The sequence below is a fragment of the Haliaeetus albicilla genome, chromosome 20 (genome assembly GCF_947461875.1).
Source record: "Haliaeetus albicilla chromosome 20, bHalAlb1.1, whole genome shotgun sequence".
In the NCBI taxonomy this organism is placed as follows: domain Eukaryota; kingdom Metazoa; phylum Chordata; class Aves; order Accipitriformes; family Accipitridae; genus Haliaeetus; species Haliaeetus albicilla.
In genome coordinates this window covers 9171399-9193368 of record NC_091502.1, presented here as the reverse complement: position 1 = coordinate 9193368, position 21970 = coordinate 9171399, and the positions used below count along the sequence as shown (strand labels likewise).

The 21970-nt window shown below is 43.4% G+C and overlaps 1 protein-coding gene across 1 annotated transcript in view; it reads right to left on the bottom strand.

Moving 5' to 3' along the window:
- Window positions 1–8001: 8001 nt before the first annotated feature.
- The window catches only part of ARHGAP20 (Rho GTPase activating protein 20), a 62478-nt gene continuing 48509 nt past the window's right edge, over window positions 8002–21970 (bottom strand). Inside the window, exons 10-15 of the mRNA XM_069808224.1 lie at window positions 17994–18172; window positions 14867–15028; window positions 13363–13472; window positions 12221–12410; window positions 11622–11733; window positions 8002–10061 (exon numbers count right to left, since the gene is read on the bottom strand). Coding sequence (XP_069664325.1) covers window positions 9001–10061; window positions 11622–11733; window positions 12221–12410; window positions 13363–13472; window positions 14867–15028; window positions 17994–18172 — 1814 coding nt within the window. The 3' untranslated portion in view covers window positions 8002–9000. The remainder of the gene's footprint in view (window positions 10062–11621; window positions 11734–12220; window positions 12411–13362; window positions 13473–14866; window positions 15029–17993; window positions 18173–21970) is intronic.

The window sequence follows — 21970 nt, the reverse complement described above, 5'->3', positions numbered from 1 at the left end:
TGGTCACGAACCTGATCGTCTCTTGCAGTGAGAGGGACTTTGCTCCCCCAGTCCCTGTCTTGCAGTCCATCCACTCAAGAAGTGTGGGAAGAAAGGTTGCCAGTGAAGTCTGAGGCAAAAATGTTCTTGAGTACCTCAGCCTTCTCCTCAGCCGCTATTACCAGTTTGCCAGTCTGGGATAGAGTAGATCAGTTACCCCTTATGTCCTGCATGGACCATACATCTGAAGTATAGCCAGGAAACAGCCCCACGGAAGGGGATCGAGCACCCAAGGTCTTGCAGGAGGGTCAGAGAGAGGTATGGATGCAGCCCACCCATGTGCCAGCTCCTGGTCTGATGCTCTGACCCAGAGGAACTGCTGCCTGTGGTGAGATTATTTCCTTTTTTTCAGAAAACAATTCAGAAGAAAATGCTTTTGAACTGTTTTTCTTGCAAAGAAGCAGCAATATGTCTCCTGGGATACTTCAAGGACAGGGAAGCAGATCAATGTTTGTTCTGAACCTGGATCCAGGCTGCAAGTGTCCCTGGCCACCTCTGTCCCTGCCCTGCTGTAGAGGGCTGTCCTTCTCCTGTCCCTCCTCTGGAGGTATTTCACAGCCCAGCTGGGGACACAGACCTGAAGACTAGAGACGTGTTGTCCCCTGCATTTGGGAGTTCGGCAGCCGATCCCACCTTCTCCCCTTCATTGCAATAAACCCCAATAAAACAAGTTTATTTCAAAATAAATAGATTTCAGGGCCTGATTCTGCACCAGCTGCAGAAGAAAATCAGATTTGAGCACATCCATCCCTTTATGAGATGAGAGCCTATGCATTCCTAACAGAAAGCTAAGTATGGGGACTATATTAAGGCTATAAATACCTTGGAGTGATGGGCCTGGACTAACGACCCGTTTTACAATGGGACCTGCTCTGCAGCCGCACCGTGTGGGTCTCCTGACTGCAAGGCAGGGCTGGGCTTTTGTTCACAGAGACCCATTTGCAGAGCTGTGGGTTTATGGCCTTTTCGAAGGTGAGAAAAGTGAAGAATTTACATAGTAAAAATTCTTGGCAAAGTTGGAGCCTCCAGTTTCTGTGTAATAAACCAATTACTATGCTGTTGAATTTACACACCTCAGACGAGTGTACTGTAAACTCTTATCCCAAGGTAAAAAAATGTAAAATATTCAGACTTTGGCTTTGCCAAACATTTTATTGGACAAATTCTTTTTCTTTTTTTTTAAATCTAGACAGGATGCATAAGTACTGGATACTTTTTCTTAGTTCTTACACAATGGAAGAATATTTTCAAAGTCTCTACTTTATAAAACAATAAATAGGTGCCTGTAACAGAAATTAAAATTGTAAATGGAAACTTGATAGGGATCGATTTTTTCCAGCAATGCGGGAACATCTGCTATGGTTTCGAATTTGTTTAGAAAATAGGCACATGGGCTCCAGCCCAGTAAGGAATTTAAGCACATAAACAATCTTATGGGACTTCTCTGGGACTACTTAAACATTTAAACTAAACCCAAGCCCAGGGACTTTGCTGAAGTTGACTTTCCAGACTCCTCATGTTATCTCTGCAGGAAAAGTATGATGTCATTTAGAAGCTGCATATTTCTGCAAGTATTTGGATATTTAGTAGAGGGATAGCAGTGCCTTGGAAATATTCAGATAAGCCTGAGCAATGAAGAGCATCCTTCCATGCCAATCATCCGTGGAGACCAAGTCCTGCTTGAAAAGGTGATTTTGCGGCATGAACTTCCTTGGCTGCCTGGTCACCTCAGGTTCCTCAAGTCAAAGGCACTGGTGGACATGGTGTCAGACGTCCCTCTCCCAAGCAGAGGTGCCAATAAAGCACCTGAGCGCAGCCCTGCCTCCTTCCTACCACCCCCACCAAGTCAGCCCCCCAGCTCTGCTAGGGGAACGTTCAATGGTGCTTTCAATGGTGTTTCAGATAAATCCAGTTTGTTCAGGTAAAACATTTTAAGTAGGCTGCTTGCGTTAACGAAGCTGTTATTGCCTGCTGTGAGGTCAGATGTCCACATGAGCTGCTTCCCATAGCAAATGGCGACTGACCCCTTGGTGGTTCCAGCTGGATCTGGGAGGATCATCTCTCTCCCACTTTAAGTTCTTTCAGAACATTTTACACTACATCTTTTGTGCAAGCTGTCCAGGGGGCACTTGACATTTTAAAAAAAAACCTTGTTCAAAACTGTTTGCTGACTATGTTGTAAGGTAGCCACTCACACACAGTGCCTGCACACACGTGAACAACGCGGGCAGCAGGTACCGTTCCTCTCTGGCTGATCAAGATTGATGTTACTAGTGAAATACGTACTCACACATGGAAAAGGGGTCTCTCCGGTGCCTGGCATTAGCTACTCAGTCTGTGCCAGAGCTGGCCTCAGGCCTGGTTTCCCCAGGTGCCGGTACCAGCACCCTCCAGTCCCTGAGGTTCGTGGTCCAGCTCCAGTTGCCAGCACTTGGCTCTCATGCTGCTGCCCACTAGCCTGGCTTGAAGGTTGCTGGTGGTCTCTCACGCAGGCTCAGAACAGAGGGTGTGCCCACACAGAATGTGGGTGGGAAGAATGTAAGAGTAATTAGTATTATTAGTAGTAATAAATAATTATTCTTCTTATCATGTAAGAATATTTAGTAAGACTCTAGGGCTGGCTGTGGTGATCAGGTGCCAGCTGCAGGGCTTGGTCAGACGAGCGTACTGACCAGCCAGCGGTTACCCTGACCAGCCCCTTTTATCCCCTTTTCCCTCTATTTTCTCACACTGGTTCCTAACCCCAGTCCACTTTGATCCCTCCCTTTCCCTGCCTTTGATCCTTCCCCTAAACATCCCATAACAAGTCTTGCACATTCCCACAACCTCCTTAAAACACCGTATAAGAAGTTGTACAACATCCCCAAATGCTCTTCCCCTGCAGCCCCCCCGTGAGTCTCACGCCCCCGCAGGCGCTCACCTCTGCCAGCCTGGGGAGGGGGTGGCCCCACCGGCTCCTCGGTGGGGTTCACCCCAGAGCCACGAGCTGACCACTCTCCTCCGATGACCCAAGGGAGCAGGTTGGGGCTCCCCTGGTGCAGGTGGGGTGACTGGGATCCAGCACCTGGCATTGCCCTCTGATCCCTGGGGGTCCTCTTGAGTCCAGGCTGTAACTACCAGCCTGTGCCCTCCACAGGTCGCTCTTGCTTCACCAGACCCTACCGTGGGGGCTCATTGTCCAAACCCTCTGCTGGGATGGTGTAGCCTCAGCTGTGCACATCAGCAGCCTGGTCCTGTCCCTTCCCTCCCCAGCCAGCACACTGCCTGCCACCCCCTGCCCATTGAAGCCCCCGGGGCAGCAGCAAACCCTACAGAAGCTCTCCATACTGAGGAGGAGGAGGAGGAAGAGAAGGAGAAGGAGGAGGAGGAGGAGGTGGAGGAGGAGGACAGCCCTGCCTTCAATGGTCACATCAGAATTACAGCTGCATCTGAGAGCAGATTTGTAGCAGGTTGACAGAAATAGTTTGTGACAAGAGAATCAAGTGCAGAGAAATAATTTCTGTATTGAAAACACCTCTCCCATGTAGGGTCACAGAATAGCTAAATTCTGAAATATTTAACTGAATACAACTGGCAGCAGCTACCGGAGTACTTGTCCTCAAGCAACTGCTGACATTTGCAGTGAAACCACTACGAAACCCAGACAAAACAAGGCCTAGAGCAAACCAAGTATCAAGGAGAAATCATTAGGGAGTGCATTGTACGTATTTATAAAACACAAGTGATGCCCACAACCTTTAGGCCCTGTGTGGCAACCATGTCCTAACAGAAATATTCAACACCTTTAACTAAAGAGTCTTCCCCTTTGGACACTAGCAGGTCAATCAGTTTAGCTTGACTGTGGCCTCAATACAGAGATGTTGGTAACTATTCTTGAAGAGTAAGTGAAATCATGCAAGCACTTCTGTGAATGAGAGAGCTGGCTCGCTTCCCTTCGTGTTTTAGCCGGCAGACATCATGCTCCACCGCCTCTTATGCTTGGCAGGAGAGAAGGACTCTTCCAGAGGGAAGTGGCCTTGCACAAATGCCAAAGACAAGGCTCCACATGGCCACTCGCTCGGCCTCTTCCTGCATCAGCCCTTGGTGAGGGAAAAGCCCCCAGTGTGGCTGGTGCCTTGGGTCCTCTTCTAGATGATTCCTCAAAACACTGCGAGTGCATGAGGTTGTCCAGTGGTGTCAACAAGGCTATCTCCTTATGTGTATTGAGATATTTTGCACCCAGGATACGGGGAGATGTTAAATACTGAGGGAAAACATCTATCATAGTCTCTGCTCCTAATATAAAAGGTTATTGGGATAACCTGAAGATTGGGTTAAGACTACAGCTTTTGCTGGTTTCTCAGATATTTTCTGGGTTCTTTAAAAAAATCATCATCATCATCTGTTCCAAAAGATTTTATTTAGCTGTCTGAGTCAGCTACCTTTTGCTAAATTTCCCCAGCTGTGATGAACAGCAGTGAATTGCTGGGTTATTGCAATCCCCCCCCTCCCAGACATGAGCTACATGGATGTGCAAGCCCACGTCAGGAGGTTGCACCAGAAACTTCCTGAGGCTGCTTCCAGCCTGAATTATCCCATGCCCCTGTGTTTTTATGGATGAAAATGAGAGGAGGCTGATAGGTCCAACTCACTGAGGTTGTCTTGGATGTGCTGTAGATGCCCAGGTCAGCCTGCAAGGCATGTGAAGCAAGTCTGTTTGCGTGGGTCATGGCAGCCTCACTGTGTGCACACATGTGTGAGTGCACGTGTGTGTGTGGTCCCCAAAAGCACTGGCCACCTCCCAATCTCCCATGTCTGGTTATGCATGGGTGAAAAGTTATGTTTGGGATGGGAGGAAGTACCCTCAAGCAGGACCTTCTGCTCCCTCCTTGCTCCAGGCACCGCCATGGGACAGGGATGTGGATGTCATAGAAAGTTAAGTAACAGCTCTGCGCTACCAAGCAACTTGGCTAGCAAGTTCCCCATCTAACACAGAGGTCACCAAGGTCATAGTAATAAACTCAGGGCTGTCAGTGGGTTTCACCCTTTTGCAGCAGCACCGTTGTCCAGGTCCCCCACATGCAGCACCCCACCCTGTGCTGGGTGATGTGCAAACACCAGCAACCCGCCAGCCTGTCCCAGCAAACTAGGATATTTAGAGAAAAGGCCAGTGGTGTGAAACAGGGAGTAGAGGAGGCAAATAAGTTTGCTAAATGTCATACAGCAGATCAGGATCAGAGCTGGAAATGAGATGTTGACCACCAGGTCCTGGAGCCACATATGTCTCCAGAACAAGAAAGGAGCTGGACCAGCAGGTATTAACAGAAATCTGGTGATCTGGAGGCATGGATAGAAGGACACCTTCAGTTTAAAGGCCATGCTTCAGCCCCAGGATCTATAATCTATTTTGCTTGAACTCTACAAACTCGTTTAAGCAGAGAATAGATGGGACATGTCTTCCCACTTCCTCAACTAGGCCGTGTTGGAGAGAGAAAGCTTGCAGGGATGAAGCAATAGCATTTATGAGACTGATGGAGAAAAATGGCAAACCCTACCAAAAAAACCCCAAAACAAACCTAAAACCAAACGATGAAATTTCAGGCACATAAGCCCTTTACCAGGGCTAAAAAAAGGGCAAAAACTTTCAATGCAGGTTGAGAACAAATTGCTCTAAATTTACATTATATTAATCTCTGAAATTATCTGAAAGGAATATTGGTTAGTACTTGTGAAACAGAGGCAGGATGCTTATTAACGATGAGATCATGAACCCCTGTCGGACAGAAAGTCCAAGTGAGAGAGGTAATTTGTCGGCTGGCTTCATTTTGTGCACTTGACAGCAGTGAACGAGGAGTCATTGCCACTGTTTCTTCCCTAAATCAGTTATCTTTTTATTCTATTATTTTTCTGTGAGGTTTTGCCACTCCAGGAAAGAAGAAAACATTTTGGAAACATCTCACCTACCATTTGTCACTAAAACTTGGGCACCTCCTCCGAAGCAGCCACCCCAGACAAGGAGGTAGGCAGCTGGGGAAGACATGGTGTCCCACAGTGACCAGGACCTTGCCAGGGACCCCAGCTTTGGGGACAACCAGCTGGGGCCAGGGCAGAAGAGGGGGCTCAGCCTTTGGGGCCACCCTTACCCCAACACCTTCTCACAGGCCATCAGCAGAACCATAAAAAGTTACAAAACTTTCCTTTTAATATTCCCTGGACCCGAGATTCTGTCCCAGCCCACCAAGATGCCCAGGGGAAGAGAGCAGCAGGGATCCCCGTGCATTAAAATTTGGCTTCCCAACAACAACATACCTAAAGCTGCTGCTTACTGCAGTCTTCAGAGTCGCACCTGACACTCTGAAAAGTTTCCATATAATCCATTTTGGATCTTAACAGCATTTAATTCCTTCAGTGAGGACTTGCAGACAGTGATCTTCTCCATTAGCGCTCTTTTTTGTGATTGTCACAGAACATGCCTCGTGCAGCAGCGGGGTGTATGTCTTGTAAGACAGAAGTGCATTTTAAATTGCACTTGGTCTACATCCAGCTTGTTCACCATATGTTTAAAGCTGAAAGAACTCTAGCATTAGCTAGAGCTCAAAAGCAGACACATAATTTGTTTCCCACTGAAGCACTCTTGGATATACTTTTACTTTAGACTACCAGAGATAAATGACTTGCTGGAAGATATTATTTGTAGGACAGAACATTTATATTGCAGAGACTAGAGATTTTTCTAAAGCTTTATTATTGTTGCAATGAATCAGCATTTGCTACTTGATGTAATCTTGGCAGCACGGCAACATGCTTTTTACCGTTTCGAAAAGAAATGCAGAGTAGCTGTTTTATTTCAAAAGAGCATCTTTTTTTTGTTGTTTTAAAGGAGATACATATGTAGGGCTATTAGATGACAGGTCTCAAAATACATACAAAGGATTATACCTTTGGAAGGTGACTATTACAGGTCAGATTCTGTGTATTATTACCATTTTTATTAAAATAGCTGAATATGAAAAAGATGAAAAAGAACAAAATAGCTGAATATGAAAAAGATGAAAAAGAACAAATTGCAGCGAAGTCTTTGAGCCTGCACACTATTACACATGCTGGTATAGTTCTAAGCGCATGATGGTTTACTGCATTATGTGGGTCTCCACAAACGCAGCTCTGCTGACAGATACAACATTTGCAGGTTTAGAGCCCAAAATAATAACCCTCTGATTGTATATTTTCAAGAAGACTATTTCTAACTTTGTTAACAGACATTCCCCCCCCTGCTCCAAATCTGCTGGAGAGTATCCATTCTGTCTGATACAGAGCTAAAAACCTTTTAATCTGATAATACTTGGAAACAGCTTAGTGCACTAGACAGTGTTTACATTTTTCAGAAATGCGTAGTGACTTAGGAGCATAAGCACCTTTACAAGAGCATAGTTTAGCAGAATAGGATCTGATCATCCAGTACTGGCCAGTATTAACTGCAGTGGGGGAGTGCCTTTGAAAATGGAAAGCTAATGAATGAATCAACACAATTTCAGAAGCACTGTATGCATGTGCACACACCCAGATGGGTTTAGTTTAGCCCTTCCGTTCCTTCTTGCTTGCTCTATAACCTTGTTAATATTAAAGAACAGATCTTGCTCTTATCCAGTGTCTTGCCCCCCTCCTTTCCTTGATCCCAGTCCTAATATCTATCACCCCAAAAGATCTCTCTGCACCTGCATATTTTTAACTGCATTCCATTAGCTGAAAATACCCTCATCTATTTAGATGAAGAGCAAAAGGGTAGGAATTCTTGTTTGAATATTACTAAAATTTACAAAAGTCAACAGGATGGTGACATACAGTATGAATGATGCCACCCAAAGCAGAGGAAAAATGCTGCAGTCCTTCCTCACGCAAGATTTGCAGTGGCATCACTGGGACTTTTGCTTCAGCAATACCTTGTAGAACTGACACCTAAAAAAAAATTACACAGAATATAAATTGAATTTATGACATAACAAATAATATTTAATATATAGCATTGAATGCATACACATCAATACCAGTGCTGTAACAACAAAACAGAACTCGTAAAATTAGCAGCAGTTTTTTGCAAGTACAAAAATACACATTTTTTTCAGAACATATATAATAGCAAAATTTATCAGGATATATTATACAAACTCAAAGCATTTAGATAATGCATTACTTTTAATATATTATACGATGTTTTAGATGCTGCATAATAAAATTACATGTGTTCTGCTTGCAATAATACATAATGCCATTTACAGCAATGTTAAGAAACTATTCACAACTTAAACATGAACAGAACAGCCAACGAAGCACAATAAATGAAACACACAGAGTTGCAAGGTGTTAGTTACAAGCTTCAGCATTTCTGTTTACATATTTTTGAGCTTATTTTTTTCTTTCTTTTGCAGTGTGAAAGAAATAACTACACCTATCGAACATACTTTATAAACATACAAGAAAACAATACACTTATTCCTTGGAGGACAATGAAAGTAATACCTATCAGTTTCGGAACAGTAGTATAATACCACAGTTATGGAATCTATGCTGACTTTGCACGCTACATCAAAACCACAAAGGACTGGGACTCACATCCGCAAGGCTCAACACACGAGTGGTCAAGGGAAGAGGACCAGCAGGCACCCCGCTGCCCTGGCAGGCTCAGGGAACAGGGCGCTGCTCTTAGTAACCTCCTGGGACCCTTCCAGATTTTCAGGACATTTCTGTTTGCTTGCTTTTTAGCAGTTTTTATTATTCTTACAATGTTCTTGCAAAGCTTTATGTGGGAACGTTACTCAGTTTCCTAAAAAAAGAAAACCTGTGAATCTGGGGACTGCTCAATTAAATTTGAACAACCTGGATATTAGACTTAAAATGAACACACATTAACACCAAAGGCATTTTCTTTATGGTGTTTAATTTAAGTGTTAAGATTCCTCCGCAAAAAAGCTTTGGTCAGTCTCTTCAAACTTTGGATTGCTGTAAGGCTCTTCTAGACCTCCTCTTTGATCTTGGATCATGAAGTCTGTCTCTTCCTGTGACTTTCAGAGGTAATGGCTGAATGTCAGGCTTAATCACATAGCCGTCAACTCTGTCAGTAGGTTTCAGGGGTGCTGGCCTGCTGTTGGGCTCCACCAAGCCCCTCTCAGCCAAAGCATCGGTAGGTTGTGGAGATGGTGGCACCTTGGTGGGTGCAACCAAATAGTCATCAGCTGCTCCAGCAGCAGTGTCTTCGTGTTTCTTTAGTGACTGAAAAGTGCTATTGAAAGGGGAGGAGGTTTCAGTTGGGGTAAACACAGATTGGTCTGAAAACTGAGAGAAAGCACTGTCCAGAGAGCTCATTGACGACACAGATGGAGAAGTCCCCGGAGAAGACAGGCTAGAAGAGCTAAATCCTGAGCAAATATTTAATCCCTCTGGCGTTGGAGGCAGGAGGCAATGGGACAAGTCTTTCTTTTCAATGTTTTGGTTTGTGTTGTCACTTTTACCAATGTTAATACCTATAATCAAGCTCTGATTGATAAGCTTTTGCCCTTCCATCTGCAATGACCGAAGCTGATGGAGATAGTCTTCATCTTCGTGAGATAGGACAACATCACAGCTGGCTTTGCGTGTTGCTTTCTCATGACTGTCACCAATGTGGGTGAAGCTGGGGGCAAGGAGGCCAATTGCGGGCTCTGAGGAGCGCCTGTGTCTCCTCAAGGTTTTGAGGGCACCTGAGGTAGCTGCTGAAGAGAAGCCCAGTGCACTGGAGCAGAGAGACTCATTCTCTGAGTTTTCTTGCGATGAAAACTTGTGGTGTATGTCAACAGAAATTGTCAACTGTTTCGATTTGGTTTTACTTTGGATTTCATCCACCTCTGTCTGCTCTGAATCACCATCACTCAGAGTGAAGACAGACTCCCTGCTCCTGTTATCCTGATCTCGGTTCTTAATCCAATCGCTAGAAGAAGAGTCAGCTTCATCGTTCGCCTCGTTTTCCAGGCTGTCATAGGAAGAGTCATTCAGATGGAGAGAAGCGGCATCTGCAAGGACAAACCAAGTGTTAACACATCAGTGACTGAATCACCCTGCTGACAAGCAGCTGCATTTTTTTTCTTTTGGCAAGTACCCTTTACTTTCAGGAGCATTTGCCCTTTAAAGATTCATCAAGCAGAAATGTCAATGATTTCAGAAAAAATTACTGTCTCATTTTGAAATAGAAAAACTGAAATGAGTTTCAGTCAAGAAACATAGGATAATGGCACAAATAAGGGTTAGGTTTTTTTGTGTTGTTTTTTTTATTAAGTGGGGAACTTTAGTAGTAGGTAATCCAGCTGTAAACAATAATTTACATACAGTGTATTGAATCAGTAATTTACTGAATTTTTCTTTTCATTACTGAGTATTGAAAGCAACATTTAACCTTTCTTTTCTTCTTTAGACAAATGAAGAAAACGGCATATTTCATACTCTTGTGGTCTTCCAGAAAATACAGTATTTTTAAGAGCAATGCTATGAAGTAAGTTCTAGTCTCAGTTTAAACAATCACCACATTTCCACTGAGCAGTGCACACCTGGGCCCTATTCCATATATGCGATAATTGGAATTACATTAAATCTCTTTTGCTCTGGGCTATGCTAAGCTGACTTATCTCACATTTGCAGCAGACAGAGTTCATGCATGGGCAGTCACCATGCCTCAGTGCATGCCTGAAAACTTGTTCAGCTGCTGTAACCTATCGTGAGCCTGAGCTCTCAGTCCCAGCACATCCCAGCACAGCAGATCCCATGTGCTTCCACTCTTGGGGAGGGGGCAGCCCAGATTTCATTGGATTTCACCAAATTTCACTGGAGGCAGAGCATGAGGAGTTTGGGATGGCCATACTGAGTCTGGCATGCTGGAGCAAGTGCCATTACCCCTTTTAGTATAGGTGAGCTGTGCCAAGATTTATTTTACAGAGATGCTGCTTTAGAAATATTTTAAGGAGAGACCCAAAACTCCAGTCAAAATTGATACTATCACAGAGTTGGAGAGAAAAAGAGCACTAATGATATTCTGGAATGCTCTGCCAACTAGTCTGTCAGACATTTTCAGTCACCAGTTCCATGATTTTTCTGTGCTAGTAGCAAAATCTGGATGTCCCGTTGAAACTCTGGAGATCTCTCCCTTTTGATAATGAAGAATAGATGCTTTCAACCCTAATATAATGGTGTGACAGCTGTATTATAACCGTAAGTTGATCACTGACTTCCTGATATACTGGGAAAACATAGGCTGGGGCAAAAAATTCTAGACTTGAGATGAAACCTCCAATTTTTTTTCTTTCTTTTTCTTTGTTTCCCCTCCCTCCCTTTTTTTAACATAGTGGCTCGGATGACTGGAATAGGAGCAAGGGATTCTTTGAGACAGCATTTTGTGATATGGTCCAGGTCTATGATAAGTTGAATCAGTGATTATCACCAATACTTTGGGCAAAGGAAAGATAACAGCAGTGTGTGGGAACACCACATGAAGAGGGAACAGCATTCTTCCATAGAATATACTGATCTTTTGCCTGGCTGAGTTTAGCTGTCTAACAGGATCAAAACATCACCTGTATTACCTGAGCTGTTCTCTCTCTTGCATGTCATCAGTATTTCTCCAAAGAGGGAAGTAATTTCCTCTCCAAAAATCCTGCAGCAATTCTCAGTGAGGAACTGTACCAGACTAGAAATCTGCAACAAAGCAATGGGAGAGAGATGCCTTGTCAGATCTTCCATTATTCCACTCAGGGCAAGCTCACCATACAGATGAGGAACAGGAGCAAACTGCCCACCCGTGGTGTGGCTCCTGGCAGCCAGGAACTCCTCTCCTGATCTCCTGAGCTTGAGGAAAACAGCCAGGCCCAGCTAAAATGTCCCAGTATACATCCTTGTATACATCTTTTCCTTTTCTACTCTGCCCTGTTCCAAGGTCACCATAACCAGAGATCTTTTTGATGAGAGAAGCACTTTGCTAATACACGGGGTATTGCTTTATGATCTCCCTCCCCTTCTTCCAGGCAGATTATCAGAATAGCTCAGTGAAGGTTTCTGGAGCCCTGATAAGAGGCTAAGTCCCAATCTTGAAGAGGTACTGACTGTTTTCAAGTTTGTAACCAATAGCCTGGTTGAACAGGATGAAGGGTGGTTTGGTTTTTTACTACATTGCAGTGTCTCTTACCTTTTTTGTAAATTCACTTTCTATATCAGGAGCAGAGGAAACAGGAGGCCAGAGCAGGCTAGGTGCAATGCAGATAGCCAGATTGAAAGCATTCATCTGGTTCTCTTCAGATCGCATTTCTATACCATGCAGTACTCCAAAGATGTAACGTAAGAGAACAACATTAGCTCTGGGGAGCTGCTCTATTAACCTGAAAACATATACAAATGTAATTCTTCAAATTAGCGACTGGACAAAATAAAACCATTTTCCATAGATACACACAGGTCAAGATAATGAAAATACAGAAACAGGGTAACTAATTAAACCAGGGAGTGTGTCAAAGAGGTGTTCTTGCTCAGCTGCTTTCCCTCACTGTGACACATCTCTGAACAGTTTTCTGGGAGGACAGAAAACACTCTAACGCATAATTAAAATCAGACTCTGTAAAATTAATGAACCAAGTACAATGTATGACATGAAACTGTATTTCACCTAAGTTGCCTGATAATTCACTATTCACTTAAACAAACAGTTCAGTTGTCTCTCCATGCCATCTAGTTGCCATAAGTATACATGTATGCAAGTACGCATGAGGTCAGCTAGTGACCAAAGCTCTGTTTCCCATGACATAAACTTTGCCCACTTCCTGGTTTATATCACCTGCAAGGGTGGAGGTTTCCTTTGTCACTATGCTCCAGTATTTTATTCACAATTCCATCTTGGCTTCAAAATGGTCACTAAAACTTGAGACGAATGAGGGGGAATATATGAGGAACTGATTTCAGCTACCCTTTCACCCAGGACCCCGAAGCTCCCTGCAGATGATTTTGGGTTTGGTATCAGGCAGAAATCCAGGTCTTGGACAGTGTATTTATAAATACTATAAATATTTTTTTCATGAAAGGATATTTCTTTTATTTACTGGTATCCACAAAAGGCAGAAAAGCAGGACAAAAGAGAGTCAGAAAATTGTCCCATACAGGCAATTGCTTAAGTATATATATATAAGTTTGAATGCTCTGTCATATACAAAGATATTTTTAGCACCTATTAAAAAAAATCAGTTGAACGTTGTAAGTAAGTAAGTAGAATATTTGGGATCCTGCATTCTGGGATACAAATTTATATGAAAAGAATACAGAGAATATAAGTAACTTTACCTTTGGATGCTTTTTATCTTCTCTTCATTATTTCCCTGATCCATCACTGAGACCCACTTATCACAGAGCTGGGATGACAAAATGCTGCCTGGGATGTTGCGAAGAAAATCCTTATCAAGAGAAAAGAAGAACAAAACACATGAACAGCTGTTCTGGAGCACAGGAGGGAGTAAGAATAAGATATGCAGATACAAGAGGATGTATCAGTGGGACAGCACTAGCTGACAAGCATCTTGTTCCACACAGCAACCAAAATCAGCAGAAAATCACTGAGATATAGAATTACTTTGGATTATGCTTAAAGTGAATATTTTCCTGCCCTTTCCTCACCCTTTCCTGTCAAAATAGAGGTATTCGGATGCTTCATTTGCTATTGCTGAACTAAAAAAATCTGCAGTGGGACCAGTTATTTTGATGTTGCATAATTTCTGCCTTTACTTATCACTGAACTTCATCTGTAGTCCCCATTTCTTCTCCTTACCTGACAAACTCCAATACCTCCAGACCATAAGCATTCCAAGGCACCCCTACCTTCCTTCCCCTAATCAATCCCTTTTGGTAATGGAGTACTTACACTAGCCATGGATAGTCTTGCTGCTCCAGTTTCCTAATACCTCAACCAATGGTGGGCAAACTGTTGCAACGTGGGAACAAGCCCAAATCCTAGCTTCCCAAATAAGCTAGGGTAAGGGAAGCTATGATGCATGTGAATAACACACTTGCACTTATGTGGTAACTCTTCACTGTTAGAAATGCTAAGCCACTGCCCCTCAGTGAAACTGTTACCATGGGATGAGTATTGCACACCAGCACTTTGCATGGTGCAGCTGTCCTGCCCTAAACGCATGTCCTAAATCCAGCAGTAGGAAAGTAATTTTGTACGTCTCACCCATGAAAACCTCTCACATGGTAGCAAGAGGTATGGCTTTCTGCAATAAAAATATTCCACCGAAGAAGTGCTTGCCTGAGAATGGAGATTACTATTTCTTTTAAGCACAAACTACACATAAACAGATGCACTGCACTAAAATGTGAAAAGAAATATGCTGATCCTCCTTGTAGCTGATATTTTACTGACTTACGTAGAAGTCTGTTGGAAAAGATAATGCATGGGAAATTAATCCAAATATTTTGGGCAAAACTATACACTCACTAGGGTCTGTAGTATAGGGCATTACTGACGAGTAAGGAAACAGGTCTGCAAACCTGCCTTTCTAGTATTTAATTGATTTTAAGCAGAGATAAAGAGAGTAACAGGACCAGGTTGTAGCTGAGACCTCAGGAAAGCTGGCAGCAAAACAAGCTGGCTAGTCCTCTTCCCCACCCTAATTCAGTGGTAGCCTCCTTTGGAGATCCTCACAATGTTAATGTGCCAGCCCATTCTTCTTATTTCAGCCCACCAAGTCCTCTTTGGGCCTGTCCCTGGGAAAAAGTCCTACTTGTTTGTGCCCGGGATCAGCACTGCTCTCACCCAAAAAGGGGGAAAGGAATGTTCTTCACATACCTTAAACAAAGATGCTGTCACAAATATGGATTCACAGGCTAGGTCCACTTCAGCACCTGAATCAAGCTTCTCCTTGAGCTCCTTACAGGTTTTTGCACTTCCAGAGCGTCTGAAAATACCCTCGGTGGAAGGGCCCTCTTGGTAAAGGAGGGAAAGCATGTCCTAAACAAAATTAAAAGGCAGAGAAGCTTTCTCAGAAATATATTTTATGGTCTAGTGCCATTAAAATGTAGTTTTGCCACTTTTGCCACAGGTGAAAACCTTTGAGTCCTAAAACAACTCACAAATCAAACACAAGTCAAGGCTCACCCTCCACACCACACCAAACTGCACAGCAAAGCTGTGGTCTGGGGCACTGATCTTGGAAAAAAAATTCCCTCGGAAATGCTGTGCTGCCACTGCTGAGCACTAACCTCCTGCATGATCTTCCAGGATCTGTGCAAGTTTTAGCCAACTCATTTAAATAAATAAACACTTTGGTATGGGAAAAGGAGACTGGTCTACCTAATCCAAAGCTCTGTGTGTGACAGTGGCCTCAGCCAGACACCACCTTGCAGGAAGATATGAGACCCTCACTGCTCATCAGTGTGTTCAACACTATCCCTGATCAGAGATGAAGACTTCTGTTCCATGCCTGGATGTCTGAAAAAAAAGAGATTTCATCTAAGCTGGAAAGTGCTTTGTTTGTTAATATCTATCTGCACTTCTACAGCAGATCAGAGTCAGATTTTTACCCCCTTTGCTTCTTGTGAGTGGTATTGTACTCTGGAAGCCGCTCAGGGCTGTTTTAGCGAGCCCACCTCTGGGGCAAGGTGTTCCCACCTGGGAAGTCACCCAGAGGGGGCTAAAGCTTGGCTTACAGCTCCTCTAAAGCCAATGAGGCTGCAAAAGAGTAAACAGGTAGGCAGTTCACTACATGACATATTTAAAAGGAAAGGGAAAACAAGCAGATTCCTGCCTAGCTTTTAAAATAACAGGAGGGCCTGATTTCTTCTGCTATGTAAGAGAGGAAAATGAGCAGAAAAGGAAATGCTGAAATCAGAGACCTCTCCTGACTTAATATGTACATGATATTTTCCAGCTGCTTAATTCTCTGTGGTGTCCTGTGGGTCATCTCTCAGACATGCTGGTCACCTCTCCCCAGGCCTGCTCCAAGCGATGTGGAACTTATCATGTTTGTCTCTTCCAAGGGGGAAATGCGTGCAGACAGTCGCTGGGATTATGTGCATGCACACAGCGGCCTGAGGACCAAGTTATCAAAGAGATGGCAAGAAAAGGGACACTGGGGGAGAGTCTGTCATCATTAAACCAAGTTACTCTAACAGTAATGGCTAAGCAATGGGGTTTGGTGACTTTCCTAGTCCGGGCTGTAAGGTAGGTCTTCCCGACACACAGCAGTGCAAATAAGTCTAATGGAAACCATTATTTTTACTTTTCTTTTTAACGTTTCTTTCTTGTTCTTGCAGAAGTTGAAAGCCAAGCATTCATGTAAGTGCAGACACTTCATAGGATCACCTTCATGGCAGCAGGACTCATGGCAGCATTTCCATTTTCTCTGCAGGGATTTAGAACTCTGCTTTCAAGACAGGCTGAGTTCCACAGCACAGGATCTTAGCGCATGAACAAATGATTTGAAAATATATTTTGAATAAAATACCCACAAGATAAAACTGGGAAGCCCCTCTTAAAGTAGTAAACCCAGACAAAATTACATGAATGAAGCTAATGGTGTAAGACAATTCAGTGTGGCAATGGCTAAAAGAGAGCCCTTCAGCTGTGAAAGCAAGTTTGAAGCTCTGAAGCAGAGGTATCAAACATGCCTGCAGCATTCATCCCTGATATTTTCCTTCTCTTGTAGGTGAATCCCACACAGTCCCTCAGATGCAGTATTCCATTCTCCAGAGATGCTGCATGAAATCAAAATAAGTTATATTTTGTGGTATAAACACAGTGGTTAAGATTCAAAGCACAAAGTCTACCAAGCTGTGAGTCTATGCTTAGTAACTTTGTTTTTTTCAGTTAAAAATTTACTAATATTTATGTTTTGGAGAAATTTCTGAAATGCAGCATTGGCTCATCTCTCAGAGAGAATGAGGGACCAGATTCTTACAGAGTCCATCTCTGGAGGGCTTACTTAAATAACCTAAATGGTAAAAATGCACACTTCTCCCGCAAAAGAAAATAACAAGCCCACACTATTAAAACACCTGAAGAGTCCTGGTTTGATTCACTATTCAGGCAGTGATAAAGGAGTACATCAAGCACAAGCTTAGGAGACAAACCATCTCTCCCTGTAAACTGCTATAACCCCACTGATTTCAGTGGGGTTCTGGCAAGTTGTTCCAGCCAAAAGTCGGGTTGTTAGGATGAGGGGGCCAATCCTGCGGGGCTCACTCCCACTCTGTAAACATTTCAACTGCTGCATTGACCAAAGGGCAGCCCTCAGTCCTGACCAAAAATGACCCACATCTGCCTTCATTATGCCTAGGAATAGGCTCTAGGACAACCTTTTTCATGTTCCTGGACTGGTTTTGAGAGCACCCGCAGCACTGGCACTCCCTCGAGACAGGATGAAAAGATACTTCTGCAGCCTCCGCCTTCCCACCTATTTTTGCAGTGGTGCTGTCAGATCAAAAATGAGGACCCAGAGTGGTTGCCTGCCCTGGGATGCCTTCAAGAAAGGCTCTGAAACTGTCTACTTAAGGGCAGGTAGCATTTGTATGCACACGTGGACTGTCTATACGGGACAGTAGATGCCACATTTATGGAGCTGGGGATTTTAGAGAGATCTTGGGAGTGTTTTAAAAAGTATGTGTGAACATGGCATTTAGTTACACTGCGTAAGTGAGGATTAGGGAACCAGCCTTATAGCGTGGGCTATAAAGAAGAAATAGCCCTGAGCAGCAGACCGATCACATACATTTCTCAAGCTGTTTGTTATTAACCAGGCCTGGCCACAGCATATGTTAAAAACCAAAGTTCTTGCTGAGAACCACAAATGAGGTTTTCTTCTGGTTTCTCTGCCTGGGTAATTTCAGTGTCGTGTTTACAAAGTGTCCCCGTGTTCTCATTCACTACACAAAGAAATTCCACCACTGTAAAAGCCAGCCCTGAGCCTGGGACTCACCAAGAGGGGTTTGGGCAGGTTGTCATCCTCACAGATGGCTGTTAGCAAGAGGCCAAAGAGCTTCCCAGGAGCAGCAGATGTTGAGGAGAGGGGTGCATTGTCCAAATGAGTGCCTGGGCCACGCCAAAAAGCCCAATTTATGATAGATCTTTTCCTTTTAAATGACTTTTGGCTTAAGTCTGGGAAAAGAGAAAGGTGTTTATTAGAAGAAATGCAGTTAATTTCTAATTCCAGTATTTGTTTTGTGGTGGTTGCTATAGTTTCAAGGGAAAAAATGTCATGAACTCAACGAACTCCCTGGCATCCACCTCAGCCTAATCCACCATGCACATACCTGTGCGTGTGGAGAATGTGCTGCCTTACCCAGGCTCTTAAGAGGATCACCAGCATCTGCACGGCACTGCTGGACCACAGTGTCAGCACTTACCGCTAAGTGAGGGATGGCAAACCTCAGCCCGCTGACTTCACACGGAGCTGGAGTGTGATAAATAACTCATTTCCCACCCACAGGTGCAAAACCACAGACCTCATTTGGAAAAAAATAATACATAAACACCACTGCCCTCACCTTGGCTTGCTGTCCGGAGGCATCCTAGTTCTTCTGGCAATGGGGGAGAGCACCTGGTCTCCCCACATGTAACACCAGAGAATGAACTAATGGGGTGAGACATTTTCAGACTAGGAAAAGTCGCCGCCTTTGCTCTCTTCTCCACAAAGCAAGAGTATCATTAATGTCCTCGCTCCAAGCATTTGCTGACCATGGCCCAGGGATGGTGCCTGCCCTTTAATCCATGCCTTCCAGATGGCATTTCAGCATGCTGCCAACACGCTGATGGGCTCAGTTCGTCTTCATTTATTTTAACGTATTTCATGAGATATCTAAAGAGCACCACTAATTGAAGCTCTTATTTGCAGTGTATAGAGAAGGAAATACTGGTATTGGAATACAAAAAGTGTTTTTTTCATATGACCTTTCTCAACATCAGCCAGTGTAAAGTCTTCTTAAAAGCATGGGCCACTGCTAAGGGTGGGTTGAGGCTGTTTATGATGAAAGTGCTAACTGGGAAAAACTTATTCTAATATATTTTTCCTTTTCTAGATGTTTTCAAAGCCAGTCAGCTTTGATTTAGTTGCTTGCCTACCCTATGCACCTTTCTATTAGCTGATTCTTCCACCTGGTCAAACATTTTGCTTTCTGCTCTTGCAGAGGGCAGAGGGTAGAAGCAAAGCTTGCAGAAGTAAGGAGTGTGGTATAATACCATTTTTTTCCTCTCCTATGCTTTACTACATTTGTTTTTTAGCCCAAATAGCAATTTTCATTATATGTCATTCCATTCTAGGAGATCATGCTCCCTTTGGGAATGGGTGGAAGTCTTTTCATTAGAGGCTTACAGGATGAAAAGTTACAGTTTAACTCAAAATGTGAACATATGAATGTGAAAGCCTGATGAAAAATTCTCTTCATAAAAAATAACAAGGAGGATATACATTTTAAGCAGTCCAAAGCTTCATGAAATATAAGCTTGGCAGTGTCTAAGGCTTTACTTGACATGTCATGTTTGGGGAGAACATGACTAACCTGTAACTTTCAAAATGACATTTTTTTCTTTTAGATGAGCTGGATATTAGCACATGAATATGGTTTGCTTCACTTGGAGTTCTATTCACACAACGGCAAATACATATTGGTGTTTTTTTCTGGCAACCCTGTAGATCTCAGTGGAAGTAAAAATTAAGAAGAGATGCTATTTTGGAGAACAAGGAATAGCAGAAGTGAAAAAAAAAAGGGTCTTAAAATTAGGAACTTTTCTTAGTGGCTCACTTAGTTTGCTCCACTCTTAAAAGCCATGGCTCAAATGGACAATGTGAGCAAGGGGTAACTGTGATGAACTGCAGCTCTCTCCTGGGACAGGAAGGAAATCTTAATCAGGGTTCTTCAACATATCAGAGCAGAAACCAACAACTGAGGTACAGCAACGAAATGCCATGACGCTTACAAAACTAACATTCACTGAACAACAGGGAAACTCATCCTTTTCATACCCCCTTTTCTAAGGGGGTTGAGAATTCTTAAGGTAAAGAGCAGATGAGAAGGGGAGGACGTACACTTTCTTCTCTTGAACCTGTGCAAAGTTACAACACTAGGAGAAGCCCAGCCTCCTCTCAGCCAAGACAGATGCCAATTATTGCTCTGCAGAAGTACTACCATACAAAAACATCAGGGTCTTGCTCTGGTGGATTATTCTAGGCCACAATCAGGAAAAAATCAATACTTCTTTGGTTGCAGATCTTGCTCAGAGCTCACAGCACCCATCTATTCTGCTAATATTTTACATGCAGGAAATTTCTATTCATAGGTAGTATCCCAGCCATGCAAGTGGCATTTCCTCTTCTTGCAAACTAATCAGAAACTTCTAAATAAAACCTCAGATCTATTTAACAATGTAGCATTCTTTCTGACCAAACCTCTGACTGTCAGTTTTCAAAGACCTCCTTTCTGTATTGAGACCAACTTGTTGAAATTTTGCTTTCTCTTTCGACAGATGATTAAATAATAATTTGGATTACAGACTAGCCACTGACAGCAGTCGGTTCTTTCAAGTCAAACTTTAAGTGAATCAGTATTTACAATACTTTTTAGACGTGTGCTCATGAGCATTACTTAATGGCTATGTTTAACTGGTAGGTGACCATTCCTGTTACGTGCTGAAAGGCTGCAGGAGAGGCAACAGAAACACTCCAGTTCTTCCACACAGTAAATTCTTCTGTACTTTTTTTAACCATCCTGCCAGGACAGCTGATGCAACTACACCACCACAGTTGGTGTCCACACAGCTACTTATTTGACATGACAGCCAGTTGTCAGTCATGTCTGCTTGTCAACACCTACAATGCTGCCTAACCATGGTGCATGCTGGGTACAACTGGGCAGCTACCCCTTGCTGCCTCCAGAAGGGACAGCAAGTCCAGCACAGTGGTGTCAGTGCAGGGAAGTGATGGTAGGGAGGATAACACAGCATGTGTGGCAGTGAAATGTGGGGTTACAGACTCTGCTCCCGGTAAATTTGCCCTGTATGTGGTGGTGTGCCTAGTGGTTACCTAACAACAACACAGATTTTGGCTTGCTGATCTGAAGATGAGCCCAAAGACAGATCATAGCCTTGGCTTGCACACAGGTACTCTTTGCCATTTTCCAAAACTGAAATAGGTAAGAAGGAGTTAGGAAGAGCACAACGACCAGCGCTATATGCAAGATAATCTGGTTTGCAAGCAGCCAGACCTATACATCACTTTAAAAGGTTTTGTCTGATAAAGCAGGAAAGGTGAATGGACTAAAAACCTCTTTTTCCCACTTAGCGCAGTCCCCGTGTATGACTTGCAGGCTGCCCCAGGCTTCTGCTGCCCCAAAGCCAGCCTCGCCTCCCATCCTAGGGCTTGCACAGCACCGCTGACAACACATCTGCATTAGAACTTTACAGGCCTGATTTACATTTCTATTTTCTCTTGCCAGTCAATGTCAGCTGCCAAGCAGGGCCTGTAAACCTAATTACACCCCTTTGCTAGATTGCCTCATTCTTAAAATATGCCATGAAGTAATATATGATACAAATTACTGGGGAGGAGGATGAAGGCGTGTGAAAAGGAAATTAATTTATATAAAATGCAATCAATTTCTGGAATAATTTGTAAGAGACACTGGTATAGCTTCATTATATTTAATTTCTAAAAATGTTACAAATGGATTCTATTCATATATTGTGGGAGATCTTGGCTATTGGGAAGTGCACAGGATAACAGTGTGCATGTTATTTTTATTATTATATGGTCATTAATGGTGAAGTAGGGCAGAGTTCCCAACCAAGCTGAGTATGCCAGTGTGTTAAGCACAATAAAACCACACCATGGGATGCATCCTTCCCCTACAGAGTTTTTAGTCTAAATCCCCAATCCTGTAAAGATCTCATTTGTTTTACCCA